This window comes from Antedon mediterranea, chromosome 7, assembly GCF_964355755.1.
Source record: "Antedon mediterranea chromosome 7, ecAntMedi1.1, whole genome shotgun sequence".
Classification (NCBI taxonomy): domain Eukaryota; kingdom Metazoa; phylum Echinodermata; class Crinoidea; order Comatulida; family Antedonidae; genus Antedon; species Antedon mediterranea.
Window position 1 is genome coordinate 8,811,119 of NC_092676.1, and position 24,346 is coordinate 8,835,464.

The following is a 24,346-nucleotide window of genomic DNA, read 5'->3' on the forward strand; positions in this document are numbered from 1 at the left end:
TAGATTCCCGCATTTAGATAGATAAGCGCATTTGTTTTCGTGAGCACATGTACTCCTAGTATCGCCTAATGGAGTGGATTCAAGTATCCACATTTGGTTGAAATAGTGCGCAAGTGCGACATTTTTTTAGAATGGATTTGATAAATTGCAGAACATTTTTGTACGAGAAATAATCTACATCCTCATTAGGATAACGCGTTCATCCTGGAGGCCCAACAATGTCGGAAACTCGTTGTACTCTTTATTTTATCTGCGACGTTTATTCGGTCATTTACTGTAATTTAGCAAACAATGTACCTTTTTTAGAATATGTCTTACGGTAGAATTTACATTCTTGAGGCACGGTACTTAACTAAATTTAATTCACTGTATTCGATTCATGTCTGATCTAACGTGGGTAGCCTTCTTAAATCAATGGGTTCAAGTTATTCCGGTTCCAGTTATTCTCATACGTTACGGTAATGTCTTCGGTTGTGATTGGCCTAATGTATACGAAGAATACGGCGCCCAAAAGTGATTACATCATTTTGGATGCATCGGCTTTAGCAAATGATGCTATAATGAATCTCAATTTTTGAACGGTTATTTTCAGTTTACACTGATTTAACTGATGCGCGATAGTAAGGTTGTTTTTAAAACTATGCCATCTCCATATAAATAACCGATTCACTGTTGAGATTGTATAATAATCTAACCACGGATTAGTTTTAATACGTTGGTGTCCTATACATTGTAAATCACATTTTATATACAATTTCAAGTATAGCAATCCAAAACGGTGTGTATTGCGTATTTCCAGGTCATAATGATTCAAATGACGGCATTCCACAACATCATTTTCCCCGGAGATAAAAATGTACACTTTTGAATTTTAGAAACATTACTTGAAATAAATCAACGAAGTTTTACAGTACCGGTACACTATTTATTTATTATGACAATAATAACATCATATTACATAAGAGGTGATACAATACGTTATAAAATGCACTATATTGACACAATTCGTTACCATTGCTTCGCGTATAAAGTTTTGTCCACATTATCAAACTAGTTTGACAAAAAAAAGTTTGATGTGCCCAAATATGGTAGTGATATGACATCATTATGTCCATATATGGGCACATCACATTTTGTTGTCACATAAACTTTGATAGAGTGTAGACAGAGCTTAACACGCGTGTAATCATTGTCGTTCACCAAAAATGGTGTGTTCTACCACACAAGGTATCATCAGAAGTAAGGGTATTTGGTGCTGCTAAACACGAGTACAGCTAGCAAATAAAACATTGAGGTTCACTTGAATATTTAAACTGTATATTTTAGAGACTTAGGCCTATATGTTAGAACTCATTGGAAAACATTTCAAATTTAAAATTCTATCAAGAGACAAATTTAAAACAAACAAGTTTGACAAAAGCTACCTATTAAAGATGTATTTTCCCCCTGAAACATAATTAAACAATTTTGTTTATGCCATTTTAATGTCATATAATAGTTATCCACTTTGACCAAAAATTGAATCGAAAAAAAAAATATTTACCTGAAAGAAACTGAAATTTAGAGCAAAAAAATAGTCAAACTGGCTCCCAGCCAGTGGGTTTTTTATTGAATTTAACCTTTTATTTTGTCATTTTATATGAGAAAACATTTTTTTTTGTAGGGAATAACTTTACAAACTAACTACAAAATAACCTATTCAAAGTCTGATTTAATTAGTCTTTCATTTTTTTAATGTTTTTGGGGGAACAATACATCTTTAAGCAAACACTAGTAATGTTTACATCAATGTTAATGTTATTGATAACATTATATAATTATAATTATTGATATAATTATTATGCTACGAACTCGATCGTCTGCTACGAACTCGATCGTCTGTCATTGTCGCCGTCATGTCGTAGGCCTAATACTATATATTACCCGACAAAATATTATTTATTCTTCAATGGTCAACTAAGCCCGTGTTTCCACAGTCATAACAACAATAATTGTTAATAATAATTATTAATTTTTTTAACCAATCTGATAATTAATTTTAAAATCACTAACGCAACGATTTGTCCGTCAAGACAAATGTTAAACATTATCGCATTTTATCAGATAATTATCTGATTTAAAGAAAATAACAATTATCGGTTAATTTTTTTTCGAGCGGAATCGGTTAAACAACATTTTTCTACAAGAATTTATCGGTATTTTTTTATCTGCGGAAACACGGCTTATAGAACTACATTTACCGTCATCGTCGATTAAAGTCACTGTAATCGTCATTTTATTAAAATATATTAAATAGTTATATGAATAAAGTAAATTAAATACAGTATACACATCTAGTAATATTGATTGATCATCTCATTTACGACCGAACCTATAGTTGCGATCAATGGTATCTTATTTTTCATTAAAAAAATTGTTTTCAACTTTAAAACAACGCAACAGAGTTTGTCATTAAAACTTGGTCCCCAATATAGACGCAACACAAGGACGTAGGCGCAACGTCACGACAAATGACGTCTATTAATCTATCGCTTGTGATTGGTCAAATCACTTGCGTTGCATAACCAAGCACAATAAAAGCTCGTCTAAAACTTCAGATATATTAAATATAATAATATATTTTATATTATTATATATGTAATATATAATGTACAATTAATGACATTATAATCTATATTCCTCATCCTTATAGTCTTATTTTAGAAAAATAGCACCTCTCAAAAGTTACGTTTCGCAATTACTTAAATTGAAAGTACGAAATAACTTATCTAAGATACAGCAAGCTATTCATTATTCCACAGTTGTATACTGACGCCTAATTTCCTTCTTACGCAAACGCACAGTATAAAAAACAAAGGTTTCTTTCGTTGGCACCAATACAACATAAATTGATCACATCGAACGAAGGTATGCAAAATAAATTATATCTAAGGTAAGACTACCATTACAGAATAATACAGTAGTTTGATTCAGTCTCTTGGTTTGTTGTGTTTTTTTTCTTAACACGCAAATTCAGAGTATGTGAAAATTAACTCACAACAAACAAACAAATTTCGTTGGCGCCAGTACTATGTAAATACTACTTAATATAATGGCCACCGAATTGACCAGATTGATTTTCTAAAAACCTTTTAAATTACAGTTTGTATTTCATATTGTTGTTTTACGTATGTGTATGAGTAATTGAGCGCACACTTTTTATTCGTTGAGTTATCGATTTGCGACGACCGACGACCAAAGTACTGTGCGCATGCGAGGATATTGGGACGGGTTCCTCACTTCTTACCGCGATGCTTTGATGGTTTCGCCCAGACGACAAACTACGACACATCGATAACTAGTTAGGTCGTCAGTCGTCGGAAATCGAAATTTATCCCTCTATAGATAGGCGCTGCGTCGATCATGAATCAACGCGCAATTATGTTTCTTTTGTGCGCCGCCGCGATAGTAGGCCTTCACCGTCAACTAACATTGATGAATCGAAACATTTATTGTACAGTTGTAATCGTTTTGTGATCTATTACGTCCGATTAATAACGTCATTTGATACTTCATGTGACATTAAGAATTCTTAATTCGATAGACCAATTTAAACTAAATATGTGCGACATTTTCTTTGAGAATTTAATTAAAGTAATATATAGATTTAAAATATAGTTGAACGCAATGATTAATGTTATTTATTTATTTTCTTATAATTTCCGTTTCTTGACTATTTTTTAATTTACGCGAACTCTTTTAGGAAAGAGAACGTAATAATGTTCGTTGTACTACCGAATATTATATCAATGAGGTGACTCGAAAGGGGTATGGTTTTATCATTAAATGTTTGGAATTTGAATTTATTGATTGTTTTAAATGTTGTAGAGTTGAAATATACAGACACATTAGCAGGCGCCTAGTGCTAACATCGATTCAAATTGAATGATGCCTTTTAAAAAATTAGTTTACTATTTAGTAATTTATAAAACGTATTTTTGTTCCAGTAGATCTAACAAAATAATGTTGAAATATATAGCTAATGTTTAAGTACAGTATAGAATATCTTATAATTATACATAATTGCATTTGCTGTTATTACACTTAGCCCTATTTTTATAGATTAAACAACACGTTTGTACTGTACGTTGTTCCTAAGCTTGGTTCCCACGAAAGGATTAAAGCTCTGTCTACACTATCAAACTAGTTTGACAAAAAAAAAAATGTGATATGCCCAAATATGGTAGTAGTGGTAAGATGTCATCGTGTCCATTACATGGACACATCACATTTTTGTCACATAAATTCAGGTAGTGTAGACAAAGCTTTAAGACGCAACGCAAGCGAGTTGACAAGCGACAGTTCAAACAAACTCCAACGAACAATCCATCGGTTGTGAGTGGTCAAATCACTGCTGTTGCGCTTTTCGTTTCGACAAAATATACAGTACAGAACAACTCGAGATGTTAATTTAATTTTAGTGAACAAATGTACAAAACGTTGGCGTACTGTTGCCGAAACGTGTCTAACCAAGTGTTGAAACGCATGGTTACTACAAAGAGACGCGTTCTCTTTTTGAGGGATGCCAACCCCAGTTAAACGAGTGTCACGTCTAAATGTGTTTACATCCGTAGTCGTATCTAAATACGTCTTCGTTGATATTAGGCCGTCAGCCGTCATTGTCAATCAACTCCAGCCTCTAATTGTTTTGTTATACTGTTTTCAAATAAATACGCTTAGGCCTATGTACATCTATTTACAAAACTACTTTCTATACAAGGTAAAAAACAAAATCATTCCAACTGCTTAATTGAAATTACACATATCCCTGGCATACTGTTATACATACCAATATATATCTTTAAATTCCATTAAACTGTCAATACAAATAAGTTCGCACTCAGATAGATAGAATAGAACATAAGGTGATTCCACGTTAATACACTATATAATATTTATAAACTATATAATATTTTGTTGTGTTTATTAGAACGTATGAATTATGACTTACATGTATATGTATATGTATATATATATAACATAAGTTAATTTAATGTTTACAATGATTACAGCTATCAAAACTTTTATAGAAGGTAAATCACACTTCTTTCAAACTATTTTGCAATAGTGTTTAAAAATACACTTCTTCCTACCGTGTACACTTTGACAAGAGGGAGAGTGTATTCAAAAGGACCACACTGGTCTAAGATAGTTGCTTCAACCATGAAAAACAGTTGTTGCTGCATACTTTAACAGTCGTTGTTCTTGTACGGAGAATGGGCCTTCAGTTGTATGTACTCTTCTCCACATCGTTTTATTCGTCTCGTGCTCTCGTCTGATGAAATCTTCGTAACCGACGTACCTTCACGTTTCATCGTCGCCTTATAATCGTTCGCAGGTGGATGTTTAAAATGATTACAGCTTAAGTACATTAAAAAATATGCTCTGAAATTTTTGCTCATTAGACATAACGCGATTGGATTGATGGTGGAATTTAGTGACGCTAAAATAATCGCCGCCATTTGTAGATGTTCGTACGCGGCGGAATTCGCTTCATATTCTTCTTCAGTTATAAACTCGGATTTTAAACTGTAGACAACGTATGGTAACCAGAGTACAGCAAATAGTAAAACGAGCACAAGTATAATCAATGCAAGCCTTTTTCGATCTTGAACCTGTCTTGACACCTGGCCATCTCCGGGCATTTGCTTTGAACTACGATACAAAATAAAGGCGATCCGTATGTAGAATACGCATAGCAGTAGTAATGGTACAACGTACATTAGCAACATGCGAATTGATTCGAAGACGCGTGCCTCGGTTGTATTATGTTCTATGTGGTAACATATGGCCATGTTATTCCCAAATTGCTCTAGATTCGTTAAAAAAAACATAGACGATGCGGCGGTGATTGAGACCATCCATATAATAACAATGGTGACGGCCGTACGGAATCGTGACGCTTTGCGTTCCATGGGTTTAACGATCGCCTGGTAACGATCGACGCTTAGAGCCACTAGCGTAAAAATCGAAACGCCCATTGACATCAAATGAGAGAAGTTAATAAACACGCATCCCGTGTGACCTAGCGTGAAATTCCCGCCGTTTAGATCCACCATTGTATTGATTATCACGGATGAGAACAACATAAATAAATCTCCAAATGCCATGTTGCATATAAGTGCGTTCGGAATCGTTCGCATTGACGCGTTAGATAGAACAATAACCATTAGTAACGCGTTACCAATTATGCCTGTAATTCCGATCAGTAAATTAAATGACATGAGTGCTATTAGAGGTAACGTCATAGCTCCGCCGCCGTCAGGAGGAATTTCTGTTGCGTTTTCTTCCATTTGTGCTGCTTGTTCTGAAATAACAGAAAACTTGGAGTAAAATAACATGGTTTTAGAAGCATTACGGTAAGTCACATAATACATCAAATTAATCGATCGTTTACGATTTTCTTATAAAAATTTTACCAGACGCGCTTTTAATTTAAATGATGAAAAGTTGATATCTTGTTAAAATTTACAGAATTTAGAAGTCTATAATAATAATAATTTATTTGGAAGCTACACTTTTGAAAGAGTGGCACACTTCTTGAATAAAGTTACGTCCAGAGTAAGTAAAATAAAAGTTACAGAAAAAAAATAATTTAATAATAGGTCTATTCACAAGGAAACTTAAACTAAATGATGTACAAGATATAAAAAATAACATTAACAATGGTAATACAGGATTTTAAAATCTTTTTCATTGTTGATTTCCCTTCTCTTTGTTTCATGCCCTTTTGGTGAATCCTTTACAAAATCTATTGAATGAATATTTGTATGAAAATTAAGTACAGTGAACCAAGTCTAAACCGTGTAACAATATTGCTTTTATTATAGCTTATCACACTTCACAATCACCTTTGATTAAAAGTAGTGTACACAAAAATATATCTTAATCAAGATAAGTGCTTCTGTTAATAACCAACACAATGCTGATTAGTTTCAGTTTTAATTAACACAGCAAACATTTTAATTTGTAAACAAACTAATTTCTGCAATTATAACATATCTAAAGAACACAAATGGAAGTTCTATAGGTTCAAATACTATATATATCAATTTCTTTACTTGGAAATGAAATGTCATTTTCTAATGCCTGAAACATTCTAAGGCAAAAGCCTTAGAATAGAACGGGGGAGATTAGACTTTTAATATCGTTAGACCAGGGATCTTGGACAATCTACCTTTAAACATTAGACACTCACTCAACGCGCACTTGTTCCGGTGGCATTGCGTTCCGGTGCGCATTGATCGCTGGATTCGCGCAATACACATCATGAAATATTTAATATGTATTGACATTGGCTTTGAACTTTTTCCAGTTAAGCAAGACTTTCACAAGATCTTATAACTTTAGTCAAGGCGAATTATATAGCATTTCATTTCCAGGTTCAAAGGGAGCCGGCTTCACTCACCCAATAATGCATGGCTTATGATTAGTTCGCATAGCTTCAGATTTGATATACTGTAGGCCTACCGTTATAATTTGTAAATGACGCCATGAATAGATTAAATATATAGTATGAATTTTTATCTCGGAGTCGCCGTTTAAGTTGGTATATTACTCTTAATAAACAATTTGTTATAGCGCCGTAATCACCCTTTAAGTTGGTATATTACTCTTAAACAACTTTTTGACAGCGCCCGGAGTCACCCGTTAAGTTGGTATATTACTACAGCGCCGTCATGATGTTTAAACTCCAAACGATTTGGTAAAATTTTGTCTTGAGATTAATTTTTTGTGACATCTTCCAATTTATACAAATAAATTACATCAAATACCATGGTTCAAAACTGTCATTATTATTGTATTTATACACGAAGCTGCCTCCGGCGTTCTTGCTTGTATAAGAATAGTAAATCCCTTACCCGTTAGTATTACGTTGGCGCTAACTGTATTTTGAAAGGTTAATGAGAGGAAGATTGTCATAATATCGATCTTTAACTGAGTTTACTAAAGTCAACATTGTCTAAAGCCTGTTTTCCACTAGGCAAGATGTTCGCATGAATCGAACATTCCTAAGTTCTCTCTCATTGGTTGATCAATGTTCTCGTCATAACGGTAAGCGGAAATCTGAATACGTTCGCATTCGATTTGAGCGAATAAACATATTGTGGAAAGAACGAGTTGTTTCCCTCAGTATAGCACTTTTCATTCATTTATTTATCAACAGTTTAAGATTATTCAAACATCTAAATTGAATAATCAAAAATAAAAATAAATAAACTGATAGTGGCACAAACTAGAAGGAAGAGCCCTTTTTTACAATGACCCTATGGACCAAAAAAAACGAAAAGGTAATGCGTGGGCTTGGAAGTCAACTTTATTGTCAAAATTAACATTTCGAGATATGATTTGTACCAAGTAGAATTCGTTGAAGTTTAGAACCAATTCCGTGTAAGTAAATCTTGTAACACCCCGTTCAAATGTATCACGTGAATGCAACAACGATTCAATGAACCCTCGAATTTCACTCGCGAGTATCTCGCGTGTAAACAATATTTTAACGGTACTTAAATGTTGCTAAAGTACTGTCGTATTCGTCATTTTAAATACTAAATCTGTTTAATACTGCAAGTTTAATCGTGAATGTTATCCCTCAATTTCATCCGCGAGTATCCCGAATTATACTGGTCATATTAAATGCAAAATATATGTTAATACTCCAAGTTAAATCGTGCATAATTTTTCCATCGCGCGTTGTTGATGTTTGCTAAATTATTAGATCTTTTTCTTCAGATTAAATACTCAATCTGTTAATACTCCAAGTTTAATCATGAATGTTACCTCGCGAACTTGATCGCGAGTGTCCCGCGTGGTGTTGATATTTATCTTATATAATCAATCTAGTAATACGCCTAGTCAGCAAAGCTTTGCAACTCTGATCAAACACACAATTTAAAAATTGTATTGACTCGGTATAATTACATTAGAAATTCAGTCAATTTAAAGATTAGAACGGATTATTAAACATAGTTAATTTGTATGGTAATATTTGATAAATAATGGAATTCTTGATTATTTATGATTTTTGTTCAATTTTTATGACATCATTCAGTGAATCAACCAAAGCTGCATGGACCCGTTTCTACGAAAGTAGGAGAGAACGGATTTATACCGTATTTTGACATAACGTTATTTTCGTTGCAATAGAAACGAGTCCACATAACAAGAACCGATTTTAAATACGGTTTAAAAAACCCCATTTTGGTTCTGGTCTTACCAAGGCGATCATAGCCTTGGCTCTCACTATCAACCGACTGTAAAAACCGTTTCTGTGGAGTATATTTTAGCTGCAACGCGATCTTTTTTTGTAAAATCAATTTTTTTCTTTTGGGATTTGTCAATAGAAACAGGCCCTTGTTTATACGCATTATACTTTCTTATTGCGTGCTAGTTTTTCATATTTTATCGTTACTCTCAATAAAAAATATCTTATATTATTATTAATATATTATCCGAAAACTCGAGTGGTATTCTCTTTCTGGCTGTTTTACTTTATTGATTTGATTTAGCTTTTTGCTTATCTTATTTGTATCTCCAGTGAGATCCAGCCGCTGATACCCACAACATTTTCATTTTTTTCATTAATTTACCTTTAGATTGTAGCATCATTAAGTATTTATTTATGCCGTTTTAAATCATGTTGAAGATACGTCTTTAATTATCATCGATCATATTGTTAAGTCTTAACGGTTTATTAAGAACTCCCATTAGACAGCTGATGCTACAACAAACAAGAACTCTCGCCATGTCTATCTTGTTCATCCTTGATTTTCCAATTTTCCAGCTTGTCAATGTAGATTATTAAGTCGTGTAAATCGATCGTATCGTACGGTTTATTTATTCCTAATCGTTACAAGTTCTTGTTTTATCATTTCACACCATTTGGAAAACGCTTTTGCTACAAATGTCGCTCCTACTACACACATCTGCGATTAAATCTGATTCACTTTAGAGTTTATCGATTCTAACAGCATTGCTATTGGAGTTTATATTCCTACGAATGCGTTCGATCTCAGCTGATACAATACTGTGAAATCAGAAGTATAATGAATGTTTAATTGTTTGGTGTAAATTAAGATAATAAAATAAACAAGATTAGAACAAAAATGTGTGAATTAAATTTGTAAATATCTGCCAATTTAAATCTTTAAAATATCCCATCCCAAAATGTGAAATACCACTAAAATCACTATATTTCAAAGAGCGCTCTGCTACAGCAAAAAACGACTGTACTTTTACGTCTCCTACCGTGCCTATTCAAAATGTTTAAGCCACGTGTTTGTTTTAATCGTAGTTTTTTAATGGTTATTTATTAAATAATTAAGAATCATTCAATATTCTACTGCAAAGATTGCACGATCACTATCATCGTAATGCGTGTAAAGCGATATAATTTAAATTATCATATTCTGGTACATTAAAATAGCTTAGGCCTAACTAATATCCGGTAATATATTAAATCCCTCACAAAAACCGAATTCAAATCTCGGACGTGAAACTAACAAAAGACAAGAAATTTCAGTGGATATTTGATCGAAATCTGTGAATGTGTTCGATAGAGTTACTTTAAGCAGGGAAGAATGACATTAATAAATTGTAATTTCACTCTGCTTCTTGGTTTAAGGGCTATGGTAAAATCAGACCGGACTTTTGCCATTTATGAACATTCACGCGACACAAACACCGGATTTCTACTAGTGCTGTAACTCCACATAAATTGTCCATTTTCTACTATCATAGGCACATTCCGTAGGTTAAGTTAAGGTCTATGATACAGGTTTTTACATTAATTATGCTGTATCACGGACTGATGCATGATACTAAGTAATAGATACGCTACCGAGGACCGACGAAGATAGGCGTACATTATAGTTATAATTAGTTTCTTGATTTTATTATAACGTTCTTCTCTGTCTACACTCTCTACTAACTTGTTTGAAAAAAGTCTGATGTGCCCCAATATGGTAGTGATATGCTTAAACATGGTAGTGATATGACATCATCATGTCCATATATGGGCACATCACATTTGTTTGTCACGTAAAGTTTGATAGTGTAGACAGCGCTTAAAAGACCACTACTAATAATGCCGTACAATGGCCATATACAATCGCCGGTTCAAAATTAATTATTTTCCTGGTGTTTGAAAGATAAGATATCAACGCACACACAGTGACGACACGTTTTCTCACTGCAGTTTTTTTATCGCAAATAAGCAATTAATTATTGATTATGTTCCTTGGCAGCAGAGCAAAAAAACATAATAATGATAATTTTACATCACTTTAATCTCGTAGGCTTCCAGATTGTTTATTTATTACCAACCTGTCATCACATAGTCTAATTTTAACATGTTAAGATGTACCTAATTGACTTTAGAATAGATTATTTGTGGTTTGGCTTAACAAATTACGTTTTCAAGCTTAATAAAAAAAATCCAAAGATTACCTTATCATTCATGATGCAAATATTACATATGTTTGTTTTTTTCAAATTGGTAAAATAATATATTTTCTAGAATTATGGCGGTACAATAAAGGGGAGTTTTAATAAATGACATATACTTTCTTACAAATGGAAATGGTACTTCACGACAAGTAAAGTAACGACTTTAAGTTAATTTCGTTCGTATTTTACGGTAGTGTATTTGAAACAACGATAGCCTGTAACAAGTGTACAATACATCGATAACACATCTACATTGAAATTTTATACTGTTATACATTGCCTTACCATTCGTATATATATTATACATAATAAGATAATCATCCATAACAAAAAGTAACTACACTGTAAAAATAGTGTTTAGATCTTAAACATATATTTTGTACTCACTCCACACGTACGTTTAGCCTTAAACATGTTTAGATATGAACATGTTTAGCTTCTAAATACATTCTAAACATGTAGTCTGTATCCAACTCAACAGCAATATAAAGACACGTTTGGGTTTTAAACGTGTTTAATTTGTCATGTGTGTAGCTCATGTGTGGAGCTTTTTCCCTCCACAGTAAAATAATATGCACGCAACGCTAAACACGTACCTAAACATGTTGACTGAACATAATAGTGACATTATATTATTACATTATTATTATATAATGAATAACTGTGCAAAGTTTCAGAATGTTATCACAATTTGAAGGATTGGGTCACTTAACAGGCCTACTACATGTTGACTGCTAAACGAAAGAAGGAAAACAACATGTACAGTAGCTATAAACACGTTTAGATTTTAAACACGCTAAACATGTAACTCGTGTTTAAAAGCTAAACGTGTGGAAAAAGTGGGTACAAAATAGGTGTTAGGTTAAGGTCTAAAAACTATTTTACAGTGTAGTGCCATCGCAGTTGATACAACTTCACAGAAAATATAAAATATACAGACATAAATATAAAGAAAATTGCAAAATTAGTATAAACAGTTTTATGGAAAACTTTAATTGTAGAAACTATGTTCTTATGTACTTTTAAGAGGCAATGCTACGGATTAAACTGCCGGTACTCATTTTCTGTGTCTGGCTAGACTCCATCCTAAGCCGCATAATCGTAAACATTATGTGAAGAAGGTTTTGTAGCTACTTACCCCCAACGATTAAAGAACGTAATGTGTCGACAGACGAAAAACAACATATGCGATGTGAACTAGTTCTTATTGAAGCCATGCGTATAATTTATATTGATGATAGACCTATATAGCATATAGGCATAGGGTGAGGCGGACATGTTCGGCACATATAAAGATTCCCCAGCAATAAGAGTTAGTCGTATAGTGCAACGTGATTTTTGAAAGTGTCCCCTCAATAGGAATGTCCCCCTGCGGGGCCCTTCGTCCAATTGGTAATGAAAACGTAATTTAGCTATCGTGTACAGCATATCAAGTACATTTAGGCTTAGTCAAGTATTCCGATCCCTATGTGAAGGAGAATTTTCGACCACTTATCCTAACTCTACTGACGTCACCGCAATAATATTACAAAAAAGATTACTATATAACGATCTGTTTCAGCAATAAACAAAATCGTGGGGTCATACCGACAGACAGGAAAAATGACCTAATCCTACTTTTTACATGAAATTTTAATGTATGTTGTAAAACAAGATTATATAACTCTTGAAAATGAAATTAAAATTTGATAGATTTAAGAATATCATTAATAATCAATCAGTAACACATCGAAAGTGATTTATAATAAATGCAAGTATGGTCACCCAGAGGTGACACCGATGGAAAATAATCGGGCCAGGCGCTTCGTCTCCGTTTCTTAACACACGGTAATGATTGATGATTAGCCTACAGCATGCCGCGTTGCCTACGAAGTTTAAGCTGTCATTACGTAAAAAGCAAATGTTTCAAGTAATTTGTAGGTTCATGTTATTGAAAATGTCACTCATTATTGGGACATAAAACTAGCAATTTCCAACTAGCTGTTACAAGTAACTAGAGTATAGGATCGGTAAGTTGCATCAAATGAGATATGTGATCTAAATTTGTGCAGTCAATTACACAATAAAGGCCATTTGTACATAATTGTATTTCTAAAATTGTAGTATTGTTTTAAACAATAATGTTGTTTTACTATTCTGAGAAATTCTACTTGCGTCCAAGCGTAGAGAAAAAGGCTTTAAACGGCACTAAGTGTATAGGCATCTTTAATGTTTGTACAGTAGGGTAATAAACTAGTAGTAAAGTATGTCAGAGGTTACAACTTATATAAGTATCCATTAATGTTAAAACATTGACATATTATACACGACGAATTATATTACTTGGGGCAATTATAGTCCATTTATCTGTACCTAAAAAAATGCTGTTTGCGAGGTACTGTCTTTCCTATGCAATTTTGATAAATATGCTGTTTGCGAGGTACTGTCTTTCCTATGCAATTTTAATAAATATTAACTTAAAAAAAAGTGTTAGAACCTGTGGCCGTTTTCACCAATCATACTTAAGTCAGATATTTCCCTTAAATATTAAGTATTTCACTTAACTCAATAAATATTTAAGTATTTTCCTTAAATTGTATGCACTTAGATAGGAGATTTGTTTTAACCGTAACCGTAACCCTGTTTCCCGTAAGCTAAGTATGAATGGTAAATACGGTTATTGGCCCCTGATAAAAAGATACATTCATGACCTAGCAAAGTTTCTCTTCTTAATGGGATTGGTCGTGGTGAAATTGCTCGTTTGTTCCACGATGAAGTCTCCCTTGAATAAGTTGCCCGTATAGTAACATATAACTCCTTGTTCATTTCAAAGGAAGTGACACTTATTAGGGTTGTCCATTTTGTCCACGAATAGAGGTTGGCCGTAGTGTTAAAGAATAGGCCTGTATTTCTCCTCCATTTTACGGGAAAGTGTATAGGTACTTGATAAAGTTACCACTGAATAATCGTGTCTCACAGGAGGGGTGACAGCAACTATATCAACTTTTATGTACTGACAAGTGATTTTTTTTTATAAAGTGTGATGTGCCCAAATATAGGAGTATAATGACATCATCGTGTCCATGGGACATCATAGTTTGTTGTCACATAGTTTGACAGTGTAGACAGAGCTTAAGTTAATCATCTTGAATTATACAATGTAAGATCATTATTTCAGGTCTTACATCTATAGACAGTAGGCAGACAGTTACTCTTGAAGCAAAAGGATTGCAAAGGTCATCAAGTGAAAACCCAGCGGGGATTTTGGTTAATAGTTACGGGTGATAGTAGTAATATATAGTTGAGCGTTACACTCTGATTGACATGTCTAATGTATTTTTTCAGCCACTTTGTTGACCACTTAAAGAATGTGGTTCAAAACATGTTTTCTGTTCAACCCGAGATTGAGACGTGATGATATTTATTAGAGTAAAAATCGACCTTAATATACTTATACAGTTTCTCCATGGTTGTTCACAAAACGAATATGTTTCTTAATTTTTTTTAAATTGCGACATGTTCCCTAATTTATACTATTCCAAAAATGTGTACCTGTGATGCAATTATTACCATATACTTTCAATTAGGTTGCTCCGGTCTAGTCTACAAGGAGTAAAGTGGGTCTTACCCGACGTTCTACTACAGGTCTTACGAGACTGGAATAATAGTTTGTTATACACACTCACATAGCCTAAAATTGGTAAAAAACATACCGTGGTTGATAAAAGAAAGACTGGTTAGACAAACCAAGACAAAACATGGTTTATAAAAAGAGCAACATGGTTAGAAATAGACGAAAAAGACGAACCATGATTTGTAAAAGACAGACTGGTTAGGAAAAGACAAACCAAGACAAACCACGGTTAGTTAGAGAGACAGACCATGGTTTATAAAAAGAGCAACATAGTTTGTAAAAGAAATACCATGGTTGGTAAAACACAGGCTGCTGGTTAGAAATAGACAAACAAAGACAAATAATGGTTGTCAATAAAAAGATGAACCATGGTTTGTAAACTGGACACCTTGGTTTTTTAAAAGACGAACATTGTTTTTTATTTGACGAACTAGGAGTTTTTGCGTTACAACCAATGGTTCGTCTTTTACAAAAGGTTTATAAGCCAGTTCACTTTTGAAAAGCAATTCTTACTGCTACTTAAACTACAGTATAAGTGTTAAAATGTTAATACGTCTAATACACCAGGCTAATGGAATCTAAGACATCATTTACACTTTGGTTATTTGATAAAAACATAATGGAGATGGCTCTATAATCGGTATTGTATGTTCAGTTGTATTAATTATACTGAGGCCTAAGGAAATTTAGCAGAACAGTTTAGCACTCTGCTTGTAATAAGCAATTATTATTAATGTGTACTTATTCGAACCATTTTAATATGTACAGGTATTCCGATTTTTTTTCCATTTTGTAGTATAGGCCTACCTACAAAAATTGGCTTTATAATATACTGTAGGCCTATAAATATTTTCAATCGGCTATATAAACATTATGTCTGGCTGCGACAATACCAACAATACTGTACTGTGAATATATTCTCCGTGGCGCGGTGTCTGATAAACAAAGATTTGAGGGGAAGCCAGTTGTAAAATCAAAAATCAGTCAACAAGTTTAGGGGCGTGGAACTGATCGTGTCGCAGCCACAGATAAATCGATTGTTGATAGCCTTGGTGTATTTAAACACTAATTAGCAAGGTGGGTGATTACTAATTGTCATCAATTATCATTACTGATTTGCAAATACTATTATATTATTGAAGAAATAGAAGTTCATCTGATATATGGCTCAGTAAAAAGAAAATTGCAACAAACTACATGGTCACATTAAACCATGGAGTAATAATTCGTAAATCGTATGGCATGTTTTCCACAAATCGAAAGCGGTGTCTCAAGCCCTTATGATGGACAACCTTTATAATGGAAAGCTCCTATAACAACATAATGGACAAATAAAACTCTATAATGGTGGACACACACATTTCACCCATCAAGAAATACGCAGCAAATCAGATCTCATAAACGTTCGATTCGCGTGAATTTAGCATGCTCGTTTAGGACCCCTTATCAGGGGACACTCCAAATGAAAGAAAATATATATTCACTCGATCTCTATTGCAAGGGGAACTTTGTTGGATCCCGAAGTTTCTGCCGTACGAAAATTATATGAAAACATACTGTAACCACGTTTTCTTTTCGTTACGTGGGAACATAGAGATATTACCGTATGGTATTAACCACCCACCCTTTAAAAGCGAAGTATTCATTTATTCACAAGGACAATAATGTGCAATTGTTTTCTTTTGATTTGTTTACTCGGTTATTTATTCTTTTCAGTATTATACGTACATGATATTTTCCAATACAGTATGCAGTAGAAACCCAACAAAGTACCGTATCTCATTAATAGGAAGGGGCTCCCGCTCATTTATTACGGGAAGTGTCCTTAATGAGGGAGTTTGAAAGGCGGGGTACTATTATATAATAATTCATATACTAAATGTGTCAAGCTACATTTCAAGCAACGCTTCTGTTTTATTTTCCTAAGTTATTCAGTCGACCCTTTTATATTGTTTTAACCTGCACACAAGTTCGTGTTGGGAGAAAGATAAACATTATACGATCGTGATCTGCCATCATTTAATTAAATGTAATGTGTTTACTTTGAACACTGTCTTTACATAACCTAACAAGAATACCATTGATCAATTAAATTACAATAGTGCTTGTAGAATTACTCAACAATAAATAAATGTGTTGAACCAACTGTTGAAACATGTACTGAGCAATCAATGGTTATTCTTATTCAAATAATGAGGCAATACCGCATAGACAATTTGTATATTATTATAAAATACTGTTGATATGGTAATACAATTGATACATATGGCAATATGTATAAACTAACCATGTGAATGGGATGCGTAGCCTACTATACTATAGTAAAGCGTGGTTCCCACTAGCGACGCAACACAAGGACGTAACGCAACGCAAGTGAATTGACCAATCACAAGCGATGGCTTATTCGCTTGTGATTGCTAACCGTCTATAACTTCGCTTGTCATTGGTTAAAACGCTTGCGTTGCGTTTACGTCCTTGCGTTACGTTCTAGTGGGAACCAAGCTTAAAACATTGTTATACATTTTGTAAAATACATTAAAACTCCTCCTTTAGGACACCCTATATTGAAAGGACGCTTTTCCGTAAAAGGACCACTATTTCATACAATACAATCAGATTGTCATCTAAGCTATTAAATACATTCAATTCGTTTGAATTAAAATAATAATATGTAAGAAAGGTCGATTGATATATTAAATTGAATAATTTTGTAAAAATGTACGATTTACCATTTTGATCTAATTGACTTAGTGTAAATTTGATATTATTATATCACTAACGATTCCGCTCTTTGACTTTCTATTCTTCAAAATGTTCAGTCGTTTTTTTAGTTTGGAAGTTTTTTTTAACACAACAAGATAAAAGTAACTAAACCTATATAATACTTACAGTGAAATTTATTTAAGAATCTCCAAACAATATTTTCAGCCGAAGTTATTTCTACCAGTTCGACTGAATTCCAATTCTATGGTCTTTCAATTTGTTATCAATCAAGGAAAACACAAGAAGCAATTTGACGAACGAACAACACACCGTCTCGCATACAAGTGGCGCGCTCACTCCTGCTGTTTTTACTATTCGATTTCTCAACATCATTAACGACTAAGTATTTATTGTATTGTCACCGGTAGCAGCTGACGTCATCTTAGAAATACCTAGCTTGTTTTTGATTGGTTAGTAGTGGGATACGACTGTGGTAGGTTGAGTGAGCTCTCGTGCTGTCGGAAACATTACGGTAGTTTCTCCAAGGTATAGATGAAGGAATTTGTTGATTGATTATATATTATTTGATATTGATTGATTGCTTTGGGATTTATTGATTATATGGTTGGGCGACTTTGTTGCTATTCTGATAAATTAATTGATTGCCGATTGATTGATTGGTTCATTCATTCACAATAAGGTTGCATACCGTTTAGCCTACCAGCAAGTTAATGTGCACATGCCGGCTAGAGTAGGCCTACAAAACTCACAGGTTATGTTATAATAGACAATAAAACCTAAATATTAGATATTGCCAAATGCATCAAAAAGCTTGATTAATGAGTGGGATAGAATCCAACCTCCAGATTAGGACTACTAGCTAGCCTAGCGCTCGTAGACCACCGAGTGGGCTAGAATCCATCTTCCAGATTAGGCCTACTAGCTAGCCTAGCGCCTATCATGTAACTCACCGAGTTCATTTGGTTAGATTTGAAAGCTATGAACGCCAATAAAATAAAGAAAAAATATATGGTACTAACACACCTGGCAAGCGTAATTGTATGATACTGACATACAACGAAAAAAAAGTTAATTAGTTTTCATTCTTCACTTGGTGATGAGACAATGGTATCCACTGAAGAGCTTTCAATCTAAATAAGCTGATTGAAAACTAAAAATATAACTTAAATTTCATTTTAAGATTCGCTATTTTAATACAGCTCAGCTTTTCATGACTGTTTCTCATTAAAACAGCTTCTAAATTACAATCCGAATGGTTTATGAAAAATAATGAAAAACAAAATATAGTTTCAGTATATTATCTCGTTATCGAGGCATTCTTAGAGTGGGATCATAGGCTATAAATGTGATTATATATCATAATGGAACATTATAAGGAGGTTATATAACAGAGTATCTACGATAATGTCTATTGCTATCGAGACTCGATCCATAAACGTTTGCTATAAACCAAGCATTGCAAAACAATATACAGAATTAGAATCAAGTATTTATACTTACATTATTTTTGTTCTCATATTTCATTCGCATATTTGCCATACTCTCGTGTGTAACGTTGTAAAGACATAATAACTACATTATTAAATGGAATTTAACTGACAGATTATCTAATGGGCAGAACGACGGGAGCCCTGACAGCCTCCATAATTGTGCAGGGATGACACGCCGATTCGGACAAACTATACAGAGTTGATATCCAAATGACAGTGTCGAGTTTGTACCACACGACAGTTCGTGCCATTGCTTGTCACTTTTTTCGTACGCGGAGGAAGACGATGTGTAGAAAACATGAATTATCTACCTCACCACAAATTACAGTAGGTCTACTACTACACGCTTCAGATGAGTTTGCAAGAGGTAATATTTATTGCTTAAGCTTAGGTTCATATTAAAAAGAAACACGTCACGACGCAACGTAAAAATATTCTTCTATCAATTTCGCAACCCCCTCTTATGAGAAGTTGACTCATCGCTGCGGTGACGTACGCAAAGAAGAAAACTTCTACCACAATGTGACCCCCCCCCCCCCATTATATATAACGCAAAGTCATGTTCTTACGCCGGCACTGCGTCGATACATATCTACGTTTTTGCGTCGGTTTACGAAACCCGGAACAGAACTCTCATCCGTAGATACGTTTAATCTGTTTGGAGCCAAATTAAAGTTTGCCTAATTTCTGATCACGTATACAGTCAGCCATGGTGGCCACACACATAATACGGTAGACTTAGGCTTCGTAATGGCTTTTTAAACAGCTGCTAAGCCTATAACTTCGTGAGAAGAACACCATATAAACACATTAGGTGACCGGTTACAATCTTCATTGACAGTTTCAAACATTAGTGAACCAAAACATGAATACAAATATATTACATATATTAATTGATATAGGCCAACGTTACATTGAAAACACCTAGAAATTAATTATGATGGCGCTATAACTGCAATACATTCTCGCATTGAATTTATCAGTTGCTAATAAAACGAAAACATTCGTAACACGATTGGGGCAATCGTGTATAGCTTTAACTTACTTTGCTGCCCCTCAATACATTGTCCTTAATTGGTTTCATGCGAAAGTCTCCAATGTTGTGTTCCAAAGGAGAGGTTCTCTGTATTGAAAAGGAAAGACTTACAACGCACTTTCTGACAGTAGGCCTACTGTACGGGAATGTCAGACACAGACGAAAACACCAAAACACACATTAATCAACATTCGTTCTAATGTCTAACGTCTAAATCGCATTTATTATAAGTTACCACCCACCCACATAATTCAAACAAATTAAGAACTATTATTCAATCATTAATTATACTAATTGTATAAATACCTGTTTTTTTAAAAACACGATACAATCTTATAAATGCAGATTATCGTCTTTGCTTATGAGCACAATAACAATGTTGTTAAGATCTAAGTTAGATGGTTTGTATTATGGGTAGTTTGTTTGGCGTATTGTCGTTTGGGATAGTGCTAGATGGTCACACATTGTATTTGATAGTAGATATTAAGTGAATAATTTAAGTTTTCATTGAAATGCATGGTTTGAATTTTGTACGAATGAATTATTGGTGGATGGTGTGTATTATATATTTTTGGCGGATTTGGCTTTCCATAGTTGTGAAAGACCAACTTCATTGAGTAAAAAGGTCCAACAAACAAAACCAGAACGAGTAGTATTAACCATGTTACATGAAATAGAATTAGGTGTAATTTTGTGAGTGCCTGCTTATCTGTCTAATAATATCGAATAATTAGGCTAGTTAACTTTCCGCGATCGCATGTTACGTATTTCCAAACAACACCGATCACATTTCAGGTCGTATTCCCATACGGAATTTTCTATGGAAATGACGTTTAAGTTGTTTGTCAAATAGTTCATATAGTAGACCTACTTGTAACTGTGTAATTAAACTTGTCAATTATAAAAATTAACATCAGACCATCAGATTATTACCGACTAGGACGAGCCAGTAGGGAACATATAAAAGCGTAACAGATTCACACGCACTAGAGTTTAGCGTACACTTAGACCGAGTTAAGTTAATTTACACAAGCGGTAACGATAATAACAAGTATAGAATCTATTTTTCATTATGAGCATTCTACACATAACGCGGAGAGGACGGGCGGTTTCCGCTCAGGTACCGTAAAGGCTAACTCAGAGAGCGTCGTACGATGAGACGGGCCGTCTCGTCAGGAGAAAATTAAACATGTTTTTAAAGTTCTCGAGACAACCTAAAAACTAAGTCTCGTCTCGTCGGGATTCAACTCAGACACAGTACCGACGAGTTAAGACGTTCCATTGGGCCTCGTCGTACAGAAATTTATAATTCCCAGCAATGTTTTAACTGTATATATGAACTGTTTTATAAGTTGTTTTGTGACTGTGTAATTTGGTAGTAGTCACTCTCATACTGTAGGCCTACATTTAAAAGTAACACATCCAAATGCCAAATTTAAGTCAATGGCTACCAGATGTCTCTGTGAGACGGTTATTTGAACCAGTACCAGTACCAGTACGGAAGTATGGTCGAAGCGGCCGTCAATCAAAGCGGCCGCCAGTTTAATATCGTCATTTGTATGGAACGCCATGTGCGATTTAATCGTTGTCAACGCCATGGCCTATGGCGAGTTGAGTTACAGCTAAAGCAGTATGGTCAAACCAATAAATATAAGCCAAAAAACATTGACTGTTGGCCTAAAAGCTTGGTTCCCAATAGCGACGCAACGTAACGTAATCTACGCAACGTAAGAAAATGCCCTTCCATCCACTCATTGTGTTTGCCCCCACCTGCGTGAAACCAAACCTGCGATGTTTGTAGCACTGTTGCGTCGTCGGTTCCCACTTGTGATTACGCAATACAGCACTTTGCGTCAATACGTCGTTGCGTTGCGTTCTAGTGCAGGGAACCACGCTTTAAGGACGTAACGCAACGCAAGTGAATTGACCAATCACAAGCGATGGCTTATTCGCTTGTGATTGCTAACTGTCAAAACTTCGCTTGCCTAGTAGGCCTAGTACTGTACTCATTTATTTGTAGGCTTAACCTAGGCTAGGCCTGGCCTAGCACATAGTAGACTAGTAGGGATTAGTAAGTATTATGTAGGCCTATAAGTACTACTTGGCATGGCCTAGCCTACTAGGGTATATGTAGCCTAGGCTAGGTAGGCCTAGCTAGGCCCTAGTATGGCCTAAACCTAGGTAGGCCTAGGCCTAGGCTAGAAATAGAAGGCTTGCCAACTCACTTTACAAATTGATCTCTGACGCGTTTTAGGCCTAGTTTTTCTGGCATTCTTCTACACAGATGTTTGTCTGAAATTATTGTCTTCATGCATTAATCCTTATGTTTCTGTCTGTGTATGACTTACTTCCCTTATCGTAAAGACAAGAAGGGTAAGTATTTCCATAAAGACCTCGCTCGTCAGCCACCATTTTTTTGCCGTCGGTGTCGTCGATGAGAGATATTCCTGACTTCTGATTGGTTGACGAACGTGAACCGCGCTCGCGACGCCTCAAAAAGTTGACCAAGGTTCAACTTTTGAAAATTCGCGTGCGAAGCCTTCGCTGCTGTCGTTTTCAACGCGTTGAAGTTGAAATTCGACTATCGTACACTGTTTCGCTTGTATGTTCACACTGAAAGCGTCCGTCGTCTGCCGCGTGCGTCACTTTTTAACGCGAAATTCGCGGCTTCGCGTTTGGTGTATTCATCTGAGTTCAACCGACGCGTCCGAGATAACTCCGATAGGTATCCTTTAGACTAATTCCGTCGGATTATAACTTATCGGATGTAACTCCGATAGTGAAAGCTAGACTAATTAATTATTGAAATACGACAACATAATAGGTACATAAATATGGGTGTTTATAATTGGCATAATGACATAATTATGTTTCAAGCGGAGCTCTATTTCCCCGGGGTGATTGGCAAAATAGAAATTATCAGCGTCATTAAAAAAAAGTATACTTTCAATATCAATTTGTGCTTCCGAAGCACGGCCAAATAACTTTTAAATTTTAGAAATCGATTTTGAAGTAAAGCTTTAGATTTGTAGCGTATCATATTATATCGATATTATATTTATATCCTAGACTCTCTGACGTGAACTTAAATATTTTATCCAACCGATTACATTTTAAAACATATAGATTACGCAGATTCTATATTTAATATGTCATGTTTCTTTTTCTATTGAAAAAATATCCTATTAACTATGTATTCTCACTCTTTTTCTAGTTTATTTTTATCTTCTTATGTAATGATATTCCCACAAAGTCATGAAACACCAGGTAACAGAATACGGTATATATTGGATTATTATGAACCGATCAGTGACATGTGCGACCCTAGACCCTGCCCATTAGCTTTAGCCCAGCAAATTAACGTTCAAATAACGTTATTTTAATGTTAATGTTACGTTTTTTTAATGTTACAAATTAACGTTAGGTTGACGTAAAAATGTTGAAATTTGTAAATGTTCATTGGAAGTTTACGTTTGCTGAAGATTTGAAATAACGTTCAAATGATGTAATTTTTAAACGTTTGTTGAAATGTTAAAGTTAACGTTTGATTGACGTCAAATGTTGACCCTTTTAAACGTTCATTAAACGTTAATAATAACGTTATTTAAAGGTTCGAAATAATGTTCAAATAAGGTGATTTTTAAACGTTTGTTGAATGTTACAAGTTAACGTTCGATTTACGTCAAATGTTGACCCTTGTAAACGTTCATTAAACGTTATTAATAACGTTATTTGAAGGTTCAAAATAAAGTTTAAATGACGTGATTTGTTGACCTTTGTTGAAGTTCTTTAAACCTTATTAGTAACGTTAGTTTAATGTTCAAATTAACATCCATATAACATCAATTTAATGTTTTTTGAACGTTATTTGTAACGTTAGTGTAATCTTCAAAACGTTGGCTGTTGACTTCCTTTACATGATGATCTTCCTGGCCCGGTAGGAGAGAGCACCTACTAATTGTCCAATCTTGGGCTGCATGTCAATCCACTGTGCGC

At 34.4% G+C, this 24,346-nt stretch overlaps 1 protein-coding gene across 3 annotated transcripts; it reads right to left on the reverse strand.

Annotated features, from left to right (window-relative positions):
- Positions 1-909: 909 nt before the first annotated feature.
- Positions 910-22,932, reverse strand: LOC140054629 (phe13-bombesin receptor-like). 3 transcript variants are annotated; one of them, XM_072099694.1, is made up of 2 exons: positions 22,576-22,932; positions 910-6,346 (listed from the first exon to the last, which is right to left on the reverse strand). In XM_072099694.1, exon 2 carries the CDS (start codon positions 6,330-6,332, stop codon positions 5,229-5,231), a length of 1,104 nt encoding a protein of 367 aa, XP_071955795.1. In that variant the 5' UTR covers positions 6,333-6,346; positions 22,576-22,932; the 3' UTR covers positions 910-5,228. The 3 variants fall into 3 exon arrangements, with proteins under 3 accessions (XP_071955795.1, XP_071955794.1, XP_071955792.1); XM_072099693.1 differs by lacking the exon at positions 22,576-22,932 and adding an exon at positions 19,325-19,361; XM_072099691.1 differs by lacking the exon at positions 22,576-22,932 and adding an exon at positions 17,990-18,130.
- Positions 22,933-24,346: the final 1,414 nt, after the last annotated feature.